The following is a 17637-nucleotide window of genomic DNA, read 5'->3' as shown; positions in this document are numbered from 1 at the left end:
AATGATCTCTGGGGTTCACACAAAGTAGAAATTATAGGGACTAATGCAGTTTTCAAGAACCAGGTGTGTTTGTGCATGTGTGTGAGTGTGTGTGTGTCTCCAAAGGAAGAAGGCTAAGTCAGGCCAGCAGACAGAGAGGGCCTGGAGGCAGAACCAGCTCATCCTCTGCCAGTGGCGCATCCTTGGAAATGGTGAAGACAGTGCATTGGGAAGGGCCAGCGAAGGATGCACCTGCCAGAGGCTTGGAGAAATAGACCTACCCTTGAGTTCCTACTGAAATGAAGGTTCATTTTCAGCTTTGCTAATGACACCCAGGACCTCCTGAGTAGTCAAAGAGATGGCCATGAGGGGAAGGTTGTGGACATGGCAAGAAAAGGGGTCTGGCTTGGGAAGGGAAGCTGTGAGTCCCTGGGCTCCCACGACCAGACCCAGTTCCTGGGCTTCTCTTCGATGGCAAAAACTGAAAGTCATGATTCCAGTTTTCAGCATTCTGACATGCAGGGCTTAGGGTTGTGCTGAGTTGGTGAGAAGGTGGTCAAATACAAAGCTAGCAGAACATTTTGACAGATGGATATTCTGGGGCTATCATTTATACCCTCTGTAGACCTTTAGCCCAGTGGTGGGACAGGGTAATGGGAAAGAAAGTGACAGCTATGGTCAGAAAAGGTCAACGCAGGGAAACGACAGGTAGAAAGTGCGAAATACAGACAGTGAGCAATGGAAATGGGCAAATTATTTGTTTTCAATCTTTCTCTATTTTCTAGATTTTTTTAGAAATAAGAAAATATTATTTTAGAGAAAAAATTATAACAACTACATGTTTTCAATATTCAAATTGGTTATTTAATTGCACCTTGTGCTTATAAGTTGCAATATGCACAGGAAAAAAAGTGATATGTTTCATTTTAGTCTCGTCATAACAAACCAAACCATATTAGAGTCACATCTGAGGTAATATACCAAGTCAACATGGCATTGCATAATGAAGTGCAGTGGAAAGCCTCATCCTGAAGGCATATCTTGAAGGTAAATTTAATAGAAAAAAAAACAAACTTCAGTAATGCTTACAAGATACTTACGTCATCACCGATTCATGCACAAATTTGGTTATTACTATTCTATAATAAATTTGGTGACTTTTGGACAACCTCATTGGTGAGAATAATTTTCGTAAACTTTCCGCTTTCTAATTTTTTTGTTTGTTTATTTCAATAGTTTCGGGGAAATAGGTAGCTTTTGGTTACATGGATAAGTTATTTTGTGTTGTCAGTGTTCAAAACTATGTTTCTCTCAATTGTTGTTTTAACCGTTTTAATTCAATTACTGATCATTAAAGACTCAAAAGTTGTTAGCAATAGCCAATCAGCCAATCATAGATTTTTTGTTTGTTTGTTTTTTGAGACAGGGTTTCACTCTTTAGCTCAGGCTGGAGTGCAGTGGTGCGATCTCTGCTCATTGCAACTTCCACCTCCTGGGTTCAAGAGTTTCTCCTGCCTCAGCCTCCTGAGTAGCTGGGATTACAGGCACGTGCCACCATGCCTTGCTAACTTTTGTATTTTTGGTAGAGACAGGGTTTTGCCATGTTGGCCTGGCTGGTCTTGAACTCCTGACCTCAGGTGATCTACCTGCCTTGGCCTCCCAAAGTGCTGAGATTACAGGGGTGAACCACCACACCCAGCCCAACCATAGATTTTAATAGAATCTGCTGTAAACCTGCAGCCATACATTCTGTCTGGTGACATTTGCTTTCCTTTCCTCTACTTGTCTTCCCAATTCGGTGGGCCTGTGCTCTTCTCGATGTAGCACTTACAGGTTCTATTTGTCTAAATTAGACACATGTTTAAAATAATAATAGGCGGGAAATCTTGGGCAAAACACAGTCAAAGTGTAGGAGGGCTTGCCCTCTGAAGCCCTCGGGGGGCATTTGAAGGATTCTGACCAAGATCCCAGATCTCCAGGGAAAGAGAAATGCGATGCTGGGCGAGGGAGAGGTGTGTCCTCTCATCCCATGTCATCCAGTTGCTGCCCAGGTGGAAGCAGACCTCAGCCAACGTGGGGTAAGGCTGCAGTGGTGAGGAAGAGCAGATCCAGGCTGAGGCGGCCCCTGCACGAAGATCCAGGGACTAAGGGCTGGACCTTTAAAGTCACGCATCCCCTGCATCTTCCACGTGATTTATCCGACCCAGGACAGTGCTCTTCTGGCGATCCTAGAATCTGAGAACTCATCTAATCAGACTTTGTCATTTTGTCATGTAGGATAAATTGGGTATTCACAGGATGACAGTTATTAGCAAAATTGACAAGACTGGGACACCAGAAAGAGGACTGCCACTGAAGGGTTTTGATGAGAAGACTGTGGATAAAATTTTATTTCTTTTGTTTCCAATTTACCACTTCATAGCACTGTTTGTTGAATAAAAATTTTTGTTAAATCTGTATTTTGTGGGAATTAGTAATCCCCTCTTTCAGCTTTATTGAGGTATAATTGATAAATAAAATTATATATTCCAGGTATACAATATAATGTTTTGGCAAATGTATACATTGTGAAATGGTTACCAAAATCGAGCTAATTAATACAGTCATCATCTCACATAGTTACCTTTGGGTTTGTGTGGTGAGAACACTTAAGATTTACTCTTTCAGTAAGCTTCAAGTGTACAATATAGTATTACTAAGTATAGTCACCATGCTGTATTCCAGATGTCCAGAACTGATTCATCATAGAACTGCAGGTTTATATCCTTTGACCAACATCCGCACCTCCCTACCCCTATTATTTTTGTTATGTTTTGTAATATACACAATGCATTTCTATCCTAGTTCATGGTTCATAGTTATAAATAAGTGTACATATATATAAGGGGTATATTCTTCAATAAAAGTATGCTTTTTTGAAAAAACAAAAAAGCAAGAAAATTTGATTATGAAAAACTATTAATTTTTTTTAAAAGCTATAGCAATTAACAGATTGTGCTCTTGCACAAGGATATACAACATAGGGACTCAGCCCCATATGTAAAGTTGAAGTTGTGCACACACAGCCACCCCACCTCTGGTTGTGTCTTTAGAGAAACTGGCAAAAGTACAAGCTGACATGCACAGTAGAGAAGAAGAGAGAGCAGAAGGGGCTGAGTGAGCGTGTGGAAACTTCACTATCACAAAGGTGGCCTTGAACTGGGGGTTAAGGACAGGTTAGGTCAGTAATTTGGGAAGAAACTGGCTCTCCACTTTAAGATTCCTACCCAACTCCCACCCCACGCACAAAAGGCAGATCAAGCAGAAGAAAACCCTCAAGGTATTGGGAGAATAAAAATGAGAATATGTTTATGCTTCAAGGTAAGGGACAGGCTTTCTTAAAAAGGTGTGATCCCCGAGAAAGAGAGCAAATTAAAGCAGATTCATTTAGTACACAACCTTTTCTTGCCTGAGGTCACAGGAAGCCAGAAGGAATTGCAGTTGTGGAATTATCATGCAAAAATGTGAGAAACTGTCAAAGCAGCTGCTTTGAGGGGTTGGGGGAGATAAGAGTGAGGCGGATTTGGTGGGCTGCGAGGGAGCCTGTGAGCAGCTTTCTAGAACACCTTCCTGTGTCAGGTTCAGGACAGCCTCTCCATCTCTTGTCACTAGTGCAGCAGTTTTAAAAAGTCAGTTTGAATAAGAATCAGCTCTGGAGGTTATTTTAAAATGCACATTTTCACCCTTCATTCCAAGATTCTGTCTTACTGTGTTGGGTGCTTCCCAGAACCTGTACTTTTTTTTATTATTATTATTAAAAGCCTCACATGCTTCTGATCCAGGTGGTCCATGGAGTACACTTTGAGAAACACTCTTCTAGGAGCCAGGACTATAAGGCTGATTCAAGGTTTAGGGTTCTGGAAGAAAGAGGATCCAATAGACAAAAGACCAGATAAACATGAACCCAGCACTGCTCCCCTTCAGTATTCTGGACTCTGGATTTCTTGTAGACTCAAGCTTCTCTATCATTATTCAGAAACCTCTTCCTCATGACCACATTTGTTTAATCTCATTCCTGCATACCGGGGCCTTTGACACATCAGCTGTGATATTTTCTAAACGGAAATTAATTCTTCATGGTAAGTGTTACTTCCCTTTCTTCTCCTGCTGTTTCCTGGCTTATAATTAGTTTCTTATTCTTTACACCAGCCATGTGCTTCCACTTCATCAATTAGAATGAAGGACTGCATTTTGAGACAGGAAGAGCCATTTTCTAAGACCTGCCTCAAAGTCAAGATATTTTAAAGAGAAAAAGATTTAAGACAGGTTACAATAGCCAGAGTGTGAGCTCCAGTCAGTGAAAGAGAATAAGCCATATGGGTTCCAAATGAAATAAAGAAATGAAGCCTGCCTGGACTATCTGGGGGTGGGGGGCAGCATCCTTATTTTATGGCCATTCATCATATCCACTCTGATATTCTCAGACACGGGGTAGAGACCACAGTCAGTCCATCCACCTATGGGACTGCACTTTTAGATAGACTTGGGCCTTTAAAACTAACATTAGAGGGGGAGCTTCTATGTGTCCTCACTCTAATGGGGGACCACGTTGACAGTATGCATTTCTTGGTATCAAAGTTAGCTCAGATGCTGTCTCCAAAAGCCTTGAAAGACCTGGTTATTCCCCTTCCCTAGGTGTACAAATTTCTCAGGTAGTCTTCGATCTTTTGGGGGAAAAGGCTCGGAGAATCACTACCATATATACTTGCTAGAACATTACAAGGTTCTCCCTCAAGGCAATCTGTCTTCCCCTTCATTCAAAGGATTCTGAGTTGGAGAATAGGAGGAGCTGACATCATTCTTTCATTCATCTTCTCTTAATACGTTCCAATTACATATATATATATATATATGAGACATATATGTACATACGGAATACATATGTGGAATATCATTGTGGTAGCCAAATTTCCTTACCCCTAGGAACACTGTGGTTTATTAGCTGTCACCCCAGATTTCTGTAGAGCAGGGCTCCTTGGCTGCTTTTCTGGCTTTATGTCTTCTCAAACTAATTCTGCCCGTTTGGACTCTTATTTTGAAATCACATCATCTCCATTGACCCTAGGGAGCTAATTCCTTAACAGCGTCTCCTATAGCCAACCCTGCCCCACAGGGCACATCTTCCACCAAGACTCTCAAGAACACTGATGCCTCCCATTTCAGAACATGCCCTTCTCTTCCTAATTCAGAGGGTTCTCTGGGCTCTCGCAGGGAATACAGTTATCCAGTGAGTTCTCAGGTTTGGTGGAAAAGTCCACTCTAGCATGCCTACCTCTCGAAGCCTTTTAATGCCTCTCTCTGTAACTGTGTCCAGGCAGCTCTGACATCTCCGTATCATGTCATGCGACCAAGGTTTCCTCCATGTTTCCAGGGAGCCATCCCAGGAGTGTCTAAGGATCAACACCAGGAGCCCTGTCAGGGCACTAAATTATGAAAGTACCCCCATATAATTAAACTCTGCTTCTTCAGGCTTACATTCCACAACCCACCACTGAGCACCCTCCAAGTCTGCTTCTAGGCACGTTCTCCATGTCGGCCAGGACGTGTGAACTCCTTGAGTGGATAATCCTTTTTATCTCTCAGCAGGGCTGTAGTGTTCCTCAATGGCCCATGCTGAGACCTGATCCAAATTATCAGTCTAATATCCAGAGGGGACATGGAATGAATTGTGCTGCAGGGCAAGGGTCAGATCCTTCAGATACTTGCATTAGGGCACGGATGCTTGAAATGGTTGAAAACCTATGATATGACCCACAGGTTGGTGTACTTATGACTATCACTTTTTTACCCATTCTCCTGCAGACCAATAGTACCATGATTTGATATGTAGAAAAAAATGTCAGTGTGTCCAAAAGATAGCAGATTTGATACACGTTAGATGTCTTACTGAAGTGCAAAGTTGTTATTCCAACATTTATCCTGAGCAATGAATAAGCACTATTTCAGCCTATAGACAATAATTGGATAAATGCTTGAGTGCGGCTAGTCTTCCCTTATAGTCTCCTAAATGAATGCCTCTACAGATCAATCCTTGAGGAACTTGTCTGTCTTAGGAAGCAGGTGGAATGGGTCTCCACCAGCCCCTAGAAGAGCTGAAAGAACCAGGCTGCTTGGCTGACACAGCTGGGAGATTGTAGTTTGGTCTTTAGGTAACTCATGAGGGTGGGGTGGAGAACAGGGTGCAGCTGCTGCCAGGGGAGTATGATATTAGGGGAGAGATGAGAAGTTAAGCCGTGTTTCTCTTTGTACAGAATACAGTGAATTCATGGGCAGGAAATGAGATGAGGCTGGTCTATCTTGTGTACAAGGAGTAGTCACAAGGCAGATTTTCAGTGTGGTGTACGGCAGGTCTGAATCACTGTGCCTGTCCCAGGTGGCACAGTAATAGACCCCAGAGTCATGTTCAATTAGGTTTTCCAGTATAAATCTAAAGCTCCTCCTTGTGCTTGCATAAGTCTGATACTTTCCTGGACTGATTCCTGATTCCAACACAACCTTGGAGGTGGAGACGTCATAGTACAGAAGACGCTGTGGGGCCTTCCCCTCCTGGTGTAGGTACCAGTGGATGTAGGCGGCATCTTCCACAGGAAGATCACAAGTGATTACAGCCAATGACCCAGTTGGCCTGGTGACTGACTTCGTTCTCCCTTCCAAGTTGGAAGATTTCTGACTGGCTGCAATGGGAACAACACAAAATATAATGAGGCATTTCTTAGTATGGTATCCCTTTCAAAAGAAGAAAATAAACAAAACGAAACAAAATAAAACCTGTGAGCCTCTCTGTAGGCAGCACTCTTACCAGGAGGCAGGAAAGCTAGAAGCAGAGCTAGAGCCAACAGCATGCCTTCCTCTCTGGGGTCTTGGAAGTAAGGGACCAGATGAAGAGGAGCAGAAGACCCTCTCAAAACTCAGGTCCCACTCAACAAGGAAGTGATCCCTAGCACAGAAGACAGTAGGAGGACCTGGTCTTCTTGAGTCTCAGGCAGAGAGAAGTGACTGAGGATCTGTCTTAGGGGACTCTGGGTGGTGCCTGGGAGGACCTGCAGAGGAGTTTCTGCCTCTCTGCTCAGGCCAGTTCTCCAGCGCCCTCTGTGGCGGCTGAGAGCAGGCCCTCTGCAGAAGAGAGCCCGGGGCAGGGAGAGCTCAGGCCTGCAGCAGAGGGAGTGCAGATGTGGGGGAAGCTGACCCTGGAGTTAACAGGCTCAGACCTTGAAGGGGGCAGTCTCACAGCAGGCTCACACCCAGCACTTCAGAGTTTCAGCAGGTAAGGCAACTGCCAGGCCCTCATTCTGCTGAGAAGCTTCTGATTAGGGCCCTAAACCACCATCCTTTTCACATCTGCAAGGACACTAGAGGCAACACCCAGGGGCACTCTGAGAAGGCCTGAACCTGCTTTATTAACAGGATCGAGGGTCAGGTATGTTGGTGGGTCTTGGACTCTCCTCTAAGGTAAATCGGTGTGTGGGGGTGGGGCGGGTGTTTGTGTGATCCTGTGTGAGTTTTTGTGTGTGTGTGTGTGTTGGGAGTGTGTGCCTGTGTGTGTGATCTCTTTACTAGAGGATTTCTGTTCATTCAAGTAGAAGTGTGAGGTTTTTTTTTTAAAGTAATACAGGGTGCCGTGTCATGCAATATTTGGGACATATTTAAGCTAAAAACTTCTTATTTATCTGAACTTCCAAATTTCCTGAGTATTGCATATTTTACTTAGCAACCGTATCCTCAGAAAGCTGACTGATGTCTGCAGTGGACCTGGACTCATAGATGGAGATACAGGTGATAAAACAAGTATAGTAAAATAATTGTGAAAATTCAGTAGTGCATACACAGATTTTCACTTTTGTAAAAAAAAAAATGTTTGGACACATGTTTAAGATATTCATAAAATGTAGAACAACGTCCCTCTTGGTTGTTGTTTTGGCCTAGCTCAGAGAGTTCAGTTTTTGCTGACATCACAGCTGGGAATGAGAAAGGCAGGGGGCTCCGGTTGGTCTCCCTCTGCCTCTCGACAACACGTACAGGACTTGAGGCTGCCACAGGAGCAGCTCTGAAAGCTGAGTCATTGGGGTCCTTGTGAAGGAGGGAAGCTCACCTGCCTTGGAGCCAGGAAAATCCTGCCTGGGACAGAACTCTCGTGGTTTAAAAATGAGAAGGGAGAGAATTGCCATCACATTAGAATGCAAAGAAAATCCTTAAAACAAAAAAGTAATGAGAGAAACAATCTCCACTGGAATATAAAATGAACTATAAAACTACGTTGCTGAAGATGTAATGCCCAACCTTGTTTTTACTAACCCTGTTTTTAGACTCCCTTTTCCTTTAATCACCTAGCCTTGTTTCCACCTGAATTGACTCTCCCTTAGCTAAGAGAGCCAGACAGACTCCGTCTTGGCTCTTTCACTGGCAGCCCCCTCCTCAAGGACTTAACTTGTGCAAGCTGACTCCCAGAATATCCAAGAATGCAATTAACTGATAAGATACTGTGGCAAGCTATATCCTCAATTCCCAGGAATTCGTCTGATTGATAACTCCCAAAGCCCTGAGTCTATCACCTTGTAATAGTCTTAAAGCCCCTGCACCTGGAACTGTTTACTTTCCTGTAACCATTTATCCTTTTAACTTTTTGCCTGCTTTATTTCTGTAAAATTGTTTTAACTAGACCCCCCTCCCCTTTCGAAACCAAAGTATAAAAGAAAATCTAGCCCCTTCTTCGGGGCCGAGAGAATTTTGAGCGTTAGCCGTCTCTTGGCCACCGACTAAATAAACAGACTCTTGATTTGTCTCAAAGTGTGGCGTTTTCTCTAACTCGCTCAGGTACAACAAAGAGAGGACAATACTAGCACTAGACTGAAAAGATTCATGGAACACAGTGGAAAGTCCAGAAAAAGAGCCACATGTATGTAATATTTTATCATGTCATAAAGTTGTATGTTAATAACCACAAGGAAATACTTGATTATTTACTATGTTCTCCTTTGGGAATTGACTTACCATATGGAAACAAATATTCTTGGGTTGCTAACTTAAAAGGTACAAATAGAGATTTAGTTGTAATAAAACTGAAAACAGGAAATTAGACTTAAACGATGATGAATTGCACACTAATTGTAGGTGACATTGGTCTTTCTGAGCCTGACATCATAATAGAGACCCTAGAAAAATTGATAGATTTTATTAAAAGTAATATACAAAGTTCAGTTCACCAAAAGGTGCCGAAAATAAATAATAGCAAACGATGAGAAATATTTTCAACACGTTTGATAAAGGATCAATATCTCGAAAATGGTGTATATTAATTCTTACAAACAAATAAGAAAAAATTAATACCCCAACAGAAAGATAGGCAAACAGTATGAAAAGGCAATTCACAAAAGAAGAAGTATAAATGGCCTATAAAATTGTAAAATAATGCTAGTATTCATAAAGATAAGAAAATGCAAATTGAGGGGGTGGGAAAAAAAAAAAAAAGAAAATGCAAATTGAATGAACAAATCTCATTTTCTGAACCCCAGAGCTTGGATTGAAATTGCTATCAAATTAAACTATATGACTTAGGGAATGTTAGTTAACCCCTCACTTTCTCATCTGCTATATTCAATGTTACTGAAACCCGTTGATAAGGTTTCTGTGAAGATTAAATAAAATATACATGTAATGTGCTTAGTACAGTAACTACCAGAAAGTCAGTACCCATATTTATCATCAGTATTATTATTATTGCTATAGTAATTATTGTATAAAAATTCCAGATAGATCATGATATCAAGTAATAAATGAATAAAATATTAATGAAATGATATGAATTTCTTTATGCATTCTTCTGAAGTATGTTCACTTTTCCAAGTAGGACACAAAATCCAGACACCAGAAACTAAAAGATTGATTGAAATGTATAAAAACAGAATATCAGAACAAAAACATAAATATGCCATTCAAATAGAAATAATGCATACTGCACATATGACAAGCAAAAGATGTATTTCTGTAATAGCAATAGACTTCTGAATAAGAAAAAGTGAAAAAGTTCAACTGAACTAATAAAGATATTGTTACCTATAGGGTGAGACACAGAAGAGAAAAGAGAATCCTAGAATGGAAGCTAAAATCTCTAAATTGATCTTGTTTTATAATTTTGACTTCAGTTCCATGTAAAGGTTTTACATATACAAATCAAAATAATACAACAGATTTCCAAAATATAAAAATGAAAACTGAACGAATAAACTAGCTGTATCAAAGTTGGCATGAACATATAGAGAATGATTCTGTATTCTGATTGTGTGCCCAAAAAAGAAAGAAAGAGAGAGAAAAGGAAGAAAGGAAAAAAAGAAGGAAGTAAGGGAGGGAGGGAGGAAGAAAGAAAGGAAGGAAGGAAGGAAGGGAAGGAGGGAGGGAGGAAGAAAGGAAGGAAGGAAGGGAAGAAGAGAGGGAGGAAGAAAGGAAGGAAGGGAAGGAGAGAGGGAGGAAGAAAGGAAGGCAGGCAGGCAGGCAGGCAAGCTAGGGAGGGAGCTAGGGAGGGAGGGAGGGGAGGGCAGAAAAAGGGATGTGTAGAAAAATAGCAAGTAACCAAGAAAGTAGAGAGAGAAAAAAAGGAAAGCAGAGGGAGAGAATGTTCAACTGCATACCTAGGCTTAGTGTTTTAGTGGTCATTATACTATTGCTTATATTGTTATAGACATAAAGAATAAGCAACACTCTCAGCCGTGATCTTTAGATATATGATTCAGTATAAATATCCTTCCCATTTGCTGTCCAAAATATCTCGCTTCACAGTTGGACCCTAGGTGTACCTGTTGGTCCTAGGAAGCAGAGAGAGTGGACCTCCCCCATGTCCTTGGAGAGCTGAGAGAGTCTTGCTCTCAGCCAGGCTGCTTGGCTGAGGCCTGGAGATGACAGCTTGTCTTCAGGAAAGTCCTGGGGGAGGGGTGGGGAACAGGGTGCAGCTGCTGCCAGGACAGTGTGATATTAGGGGGGAGATCAGGAGTTATTCTGTGTTTCTCTTTGTACAGAATACAGTAAATTCGGTGGCAACAAATGAGAGGGGGCTGGTCTATCTTGTGTACCAGAAGCAGTCACAAGGCAGATTTTCAGTGTGGTGTAGGGCAGGTCTGAATCACACTGTGCCTGTCCCAGGTGGCACAGTAATAGATCCAGAATCATTTTCAATTAGATTTTGCAGTATCAATTTCCAGCTCCTCCTCATGCTTGCATAAGTAAAATACTTTCCTGGACTGATTCTTGATTCCAACACATCCCTGGAATAGTAGGGGTCATAGTACAGAAGACGCTGTGGGGCCTTCCCCGCCTGGTGCAGGTACCAGTGGATGTAGAACGTATTTATTACAGTAAGATCACAAGTGATTATGGCAGATGACCCAGTCGGCCTGGTGACTGACTTCCTTCTCCCTTGCAAGTTGGAAGATTTCTGACTGGCTGCAATGGGAACAGCACAAAATATAATGAGGAACTCCTTAGTACGGCACCCCTTGCAAAATAAGAAAACAAAACAGAACAAAATAAAACCCATCAGCCTCTCTGTAGGCAGCACACTTACCAAGAGGCAGGAAAGCTAGAAGCAGGGCTAGGGCCCACTGCTTGCCTTCCTCTCTGGGGTCTTGGAAGGAAAGGGCCCAGATGAAGAGGAGCAGAAGACCCTTTCAAAACTCAGGTCCCATTCAACCAGGAAGTGATCCCTAGCACAGAAGGCAGTAGGAGGAGCTGGTCTTCCTGAGTCACAGGCAGGGAGAAGTGATGGAGGATCTGTCTTAGGGGACTCCCCAGCCTTCTTCCCAGAGGGGTGGTGCCTGGGAGGACCTGCAGAGGAGCTCCTGCCTCTCTGCTCAGGCCCCTTCTCCAGCGCCATCTTGTGGCAGCAGAGAGCAGGCCCTCTGCAGGAGAGAGCCAGGGGCATGGAGAGCTCAGGCCTCCCGCAGAGGGAGTGCAGATGTGGGGGAAGCTGACCCCGGCGCCAGCTGGCCAGGGCCATAGGACGGGGCAGTCCACAGCAGGCTCACACCCTGCCCTTCAGAGTTTCAGCAGTTGATGCTGCTTCCAGGGCCTTGTCCTGTCAGGAAGCTTGATTTGGGCTTTCAACTGCCTTCCTTTTCACATTTGCAAGGACACTTGGAGGCAAATACCCAGGGCCACTCTGAGAAGGCCTGAACCTGCTTTATTAACAGTGTAACACCTAAGGTTCTTGCCTAGCCACGCCATAGAATTGGTGTGGCGGCTGACTGCAGTGAGTGATAGAGACACGGACTGAGAGAGAGAAAAAGCTGTAGGCTTTGTTGAGCAGAGTGAAAGTACAAAGCTTCCACAGCATGGAAGGGGTCCAGAATGGGTAGCCAGAGTTAGATTATAGGATTGCCTTTTAAACTCTTTAAGGCGGGAAATACCTGAGGCGGGAAGATGTTACCAAAGCGAGAAACAAAGGCAATCAACCATTTGTAACATGTCTTAGGTCTTGAGGAAAACCGGAATTGCAACTTAGGTTTTATCTACTTTATGACCTTGCAGCGGCATGGCAAAGGAGACGGGATCTCACGGACTTTACAAAGTATGTTTACAAGGAATTGGAATTGGGAGTATAGATAAGGTCCGCTGGTCACAGAAAAATGGGCAGTTAACATTATTTTACTTTAGTTTTTGGGCAGGGGGAAGGAAGAGAGGGAGAGAGAACACACGGAAACTTTACAGCAAGATTTTCGCTATTCATAGCTTTCATGGGGAAGAAAACACATGCACAAATCCTGGTGTTCGGAATATTTTAAGCATGTCTTCAGTATTATTCATCCAGGACCGAAGTAAATCGTGATGCAGGAAATGAGTGCGTTTCACAGCTTGCTGAGCCCCTACTCGACCCAGGAAGCCCAGCTGGCCCCTCCTCTCAACAGGAGTGAGAATCAGGTATGTTGGTCGGCCATGGACTCTCCTCAATGGTAAATGGGTGTGTGGGGGTGGGGAGGGGGTGTGTGTGACCTTGCGTTTGTAACCTCTTTGTTAGAGGATTTCTGTTCATTCTTAAGTAAAAAGGCCACATCAAGTAGGAGTGTGAGATTGGCTCACGCCTGTATTCCCAGCACTTTGGGAGGCCGAGGTGGGCAGATCATGAGGTCAGGAGATCGAGACCATCCTGGCTAACACAGTGAAACCCCATCTCTACTAAAAATACAAAAAAATTAGCCAGGCGTGGTGGCAGGCACCTGTAGTCCCAGCTACTCAGGAGGCTGAGGCAGGAGAATGTCGTGAACCTGGGAGGTGGAGCTTGCAGTGAGCCAAGATTGTGCCATTGCACTCCAGCCTGGGCGACAGAGTGAGACTCCGTCTCAAAAAAAAAAAAAAAAAAAAGTACAGGTGCAGTGCCATATGCAATATGTGGTACATACTTGAACTGAAAACTTATTTGTTATTTATCTGAACTTCCAATTTACCTGGGTATTGCGTATTTTATTTGGCAACTCTACCCTTGGAAAGCAGGCTGATATCTGCAGTGTACCTGGATTCATAGATGAAGATATGGGTGATAAAACAAGTAGAGTAAAATAATTGGGAACATTCAGTAGTGTATACACAGATATTCACCTCCTCTATAACAAATACATTTAGATTCATGTTTAAAATATTCCTAATAAGATGTAGAACAACATCCCTCTCGGTTGCGGTGTTGGCCTAGCTCAGAGAATTCAGTTTCTGCTGTCATCACAGCTGGGAATGAGAAAGGGAGGGGCTCTGGTTGGTCTCCCTCTGCCTGTGGACCACACGTGGAGGACATGAGGCTGCCGCAGAAGCAGCTCTGAAAGCTGAGTTCTCGGGGTCACTGTGAAGGAGGGAAGCTCAGGTGCCTTGAAGCCTGGAAAATCCTTGCTGGGACTGATATCTCACAGTTTAAAAATTAGAAGGGAGAGATTTGCCATTACATTGCAATGCATAGAACACCCTTAAAACAAAAAAGTAATAAAGGAAACTAACTCCACTGTAATGTCAAAAGAACTATAAAGCTACAGTGCTGAAGAGACGGCAATACTGGCACTAGAATGAAAAGATTCATGGAACACAGTGGAAAGTCCAGAAAGACAGCCACGTGTATGTAATATTTTATCACATGATAAAGTTGTACGTTAATATCCTTGAGAAGCTACTGGATTATGTAATAAGTTCTCTTTTGGGAACTGACTTACCAAATTTTTTTTTTTTTTTGAGACGGAGTCTCTCTCTGTCCCCCAGGCTGGAGTGCGGTGACACAATCTCGGCTCACTGCAAGCTCCGCCTCCCGGGTTCACGCCATTCTCCTGCCTCAGCCTTCTGAGTAGCTGGGACTACAGGTGCCCGCCAACACACCTGGCTAATTTTTTATATTTTTAGTAGAGATGGGGTTTCACCGTGTTAGCCAGGATGGTCTGGATCTCCTGATCTCGTGATTCGCCCACCTCGGCCTCCCAAAGTGCTGGGATTACAGGTGTGAGCCACTGCACCTAGCCAGAAACAAATCTTCTTAAGTTACTATGTCGCCAGCTACAAATGGAGATTTTCTTGTAATAAAACTGAAAACAGAAAATCATTAGACTTTAACCATGGTGAATTGCACACATATTGTAGGTGAGATTTGCCTCTCTGATCCTAATATCAAAATAGGCCCCTTAGAAAAATTGATAGGTTTTATTAAAAGTAATACACAGAGTTCAGTTCACCAAAAGGTGCTGAAAATAATAGCAAACCATGAGAAATATTTTCAATACATTTGATAAAAGATCAATATCTCTAAAATGAGGTATATTAATTCTTACAAACCAATAAGAAAAAAATAATACCCAACAGAAGAATAGGTGAAGAGTGTGAAATGGCAGTTGACAAAAGAAGAAGTATAAATGGCCTATAAAGTTGTTAAGTAATGCTAGCATTCACAGAGGTAAGAAAATGCAAATTGAATTAACAAATCTCATTTTCTGAACCCCAGCACTTGGATTGAAATTGCTATCGAATAAAGTATATGACTTAGGGAATGTTAGTTAAGTCCTTTATTTCTCATCTGGTATATTCAATGGTACTTTAACCCCTCAATGGGGTTTCTGTGAAGATTAAATAAAACTTACATGCAATGTGATTAGTACAGTAACTACCAGAATGTCAGTACCCGTGTTTATCATTAGCATATTATTATTACTACGGTAATTATTGTATAAAAATTCCCAATAGATCAGAGAAGCCATCATTAAATAATCTATGAATAAAAGCATTCAAATAAATGATATGGACTTCTTTATTCGTACTTATGAAGTATATGCACTTTTAGAGGCAAGACACAAAATCTAGACACCAGAAGATAAAAGATTGATTAAAATGTATAAAACCTTATCAGAATGAAAATATAAACATAACAATCAAATAGAAATAATACACACTGCACTATGACAAACAAAAGACTTTTCTGTAATACTGAAAGACTTGTTCTGAATAAGAAAAAGTGAAAAAGTTCAACTGAACTGGTAAAAATATTGTTACCTATAGGGTCAGGAAGAGAAGAGGAAAGAGAAATCCAGAATGGGGCCTGGTGAGGTTGCTCATGACTGTAATCCCAGCACTTAGGGAGGCTGACGCAGGGGGATCATCTGAGGTCAGGAGTTCGAGACCAGCCAGGCCAACATGAGGAAACCCTGTCTCTACCAAAAATACAAAAATTAGCTGGATGTGCTGGCGGGCACCTGAAATCCCAGCTACTTGGGAGGCTGAGGCAGGAGAATCTCTTGAACCCAGGAGGCGGAGGTTGCAGTGAGACGAGATTGCTCCACTGCACTCCAGCCTGAGTGACAGATTGAGAATCCGTCTCAAAAAAAAAAAAAAAAAGAGAGAGAGAAAAAGAAATCTAGAATGTAAGTTAAAATCTCCAAATGCATCTTCTTTAAAATTATGACTTTAGTTCCATGTAAATATTTTACATATGCAAAACAAATATGAAACAAAACAAAATAATACAACAAATGTCTAAAATTTAAAAATGAAAACTGAACAAATAAACTAGCTATATCCATGTTGGCATGAACATGTAGAGAAAAATTATTTCAAATGATTTTGTTGAAAAAATATTCGGATTATGTACCCAAAAAGGAAAGAAAGAGAGAGAAAAGCAAGGAAGGAAGAAATGAAAAAAGGAAGGAAGGAAGGGAGGGAGTGAGGGAGGGAGGGAGGGAGGGAAGAAAAAATAATAAAAGCAAGCAAGGAAGTAAGAAAGGAGAGAGAATAAAAGGGAGGGCAGAGGGAGAGAGTGTTTAACTGCATATCTAGGCCTAGTGTTTTAGTGGTAATTATAATATTGCCCATATTGTTATAGACTTAAGGAGTAAGCAGCACTCTCAGCTGCGATCTCTGGACCATGATTGGATGCATGATTCAGTATAAATACCCTTCCCATTTGCTGTCCAAAATATCTCGCTTCACAGCTAGACCCTAAGAAACAGAGTGAGTGGGCCTCCCCCATGTCCTAAGAGGGCTGAGAAAACCTTGCTCTCAGCCAGGCTGCTTAGCTCAGGCTTAGCTGAGATGGCAGCTTAGTCTTCAGGAAAGTCCTGGGGGAGGTGGGGAACAGGGTGCAGCTGCTGCCAGGAGAGTGTAATATTAGGGGGGAGATCAGGAGTTAAGCTGTGTTTTTCTTTGTACAGAATACAGTAAATTCAGGGCAGGAAATGAGAGGGGGCGGCTCTCTCTTGTGTACCAGAAGCAGCCACAAGACAGATTTTCAGTGTGGTGTAGGGCAGGTCTGAATCACTCTGCCTGTCCCAGGTGGCACAGTAATAGACCCCAGAGACATTTTCATTTAGTTTTGGAGGGATAAATTTCCGGCTTATCCTTCTACTTCCGTAAGCATCATGCTTTCCTGACTGACTCCTGATTCCAACACATCCCTGGAGTTGCAGACGTCATAGTACAGAAGATGCTGTGGGGCCTTCCCTTCCTGGTGTAGGTACCAGTGGATGTAGAAGGCATTTTCTATAGGAAGATCACAGGTGATTACAGCAGATGACCCCGTCTGCCTGGTGCCTGACTTTATTCTCGCTTCCAGGTTAGTAGATATCTGACTGGCTGCAGTAGGAACAACATAAAATATAATGAGGTATTCCTTAGTGTGGCGCCCCTTGCCAAAGAAGACAAAACCAAAACAAAACCCAACCTGTGGGCCTCTCTGTAGGCAGCACACTTACCAAGAGGCAGGAAAGCTAGAAGCAGGGCTAGGGCCTACCTCATGCCTTCCTCTCTGGGGTCTTGGAAGAAAGGGCCCAGATGAAGAGGAGCAGCAGACCCTGTCAAAACTCAGGTCCCACTCAACAAGGAAGTGATCCCTAGCACAGAAGACAGTGGGGCAAGCTGGTCTTCCTGAGTCAGAGGCAGGGAGAATTGACTGAAGATGTGTCTTAGGGGACTCCCAAGCCTTCCTTCCAGAAGGGTGGTGCCTGGGAGGACCTGCAAAGGAGCTCCTGCCTCTCTGCTCAGGCCAGTTCTGCAGCACCCTCTGTGGCAGCTGAGAGCAGGCCCTCTGCAGGAGAGAGCCAGGGGCATGGAGAGTTCAGGCCTCCAGCAGAGGGAGTGCAGATATGGGGAAAGCTGACCCCTGGAGTCAGCAGGCCCAGCCCT

General features: G+C 43.0%; 2 pseudogenes and 1 gene segment (V, D, J or C); all 3 read right to left on the bottom strand.

Annotated features, from left to right (window-relative positions):
* Positions 1–6101: 6101 nt before the first annotated feature.
* LOC129041519 (T cell receptor gamma variable 8-like) lies at positions 6102–6947 on the bottom strand. The segment is given in 2 exon segments: positions 6102–6692; positions 6818–6947. Coding segments are annotated over 2 exon segments (634 nt in total).
* A 137-nt stretch (positions 6948–7084) lies between these two features.
* LOC129041518 (uncharacterized) lies at positions 7085–11878 on the bottom strand (annotated as a pseudogene).
* A 4801-nt stretch (positions 11879–16679) lies between these two features.
* Positions 16680–17250, bottom strand: LOC129041517 (T cell receptor gamma variable 8-like; annotated as a pseudogene).
* Between the last annotated feature and the right edge of the window lie 387 nt (positions 17251–17637).

Source organism: Pongo pygmaeus, chromosome 6 (assembly GCF_028885625.2).
Source record: "Pongo pygmaeus isolate AG05252 chromosome 6, NHGRI_mPonPyg2-v2.0_pri, whole genome shotgun sequence".
Taxonomy (NCBI): Eukaryota; Metazoa; Chordata; class Mammalia; order Primates; family Hominidae; genus Pongo; species Pongo pygmaeus.
The sequence above is the reverse complement of the archived record's forward strand: the minus strand, read 5'-3'. Positions and strand labels throughout refer to the sequence as shown.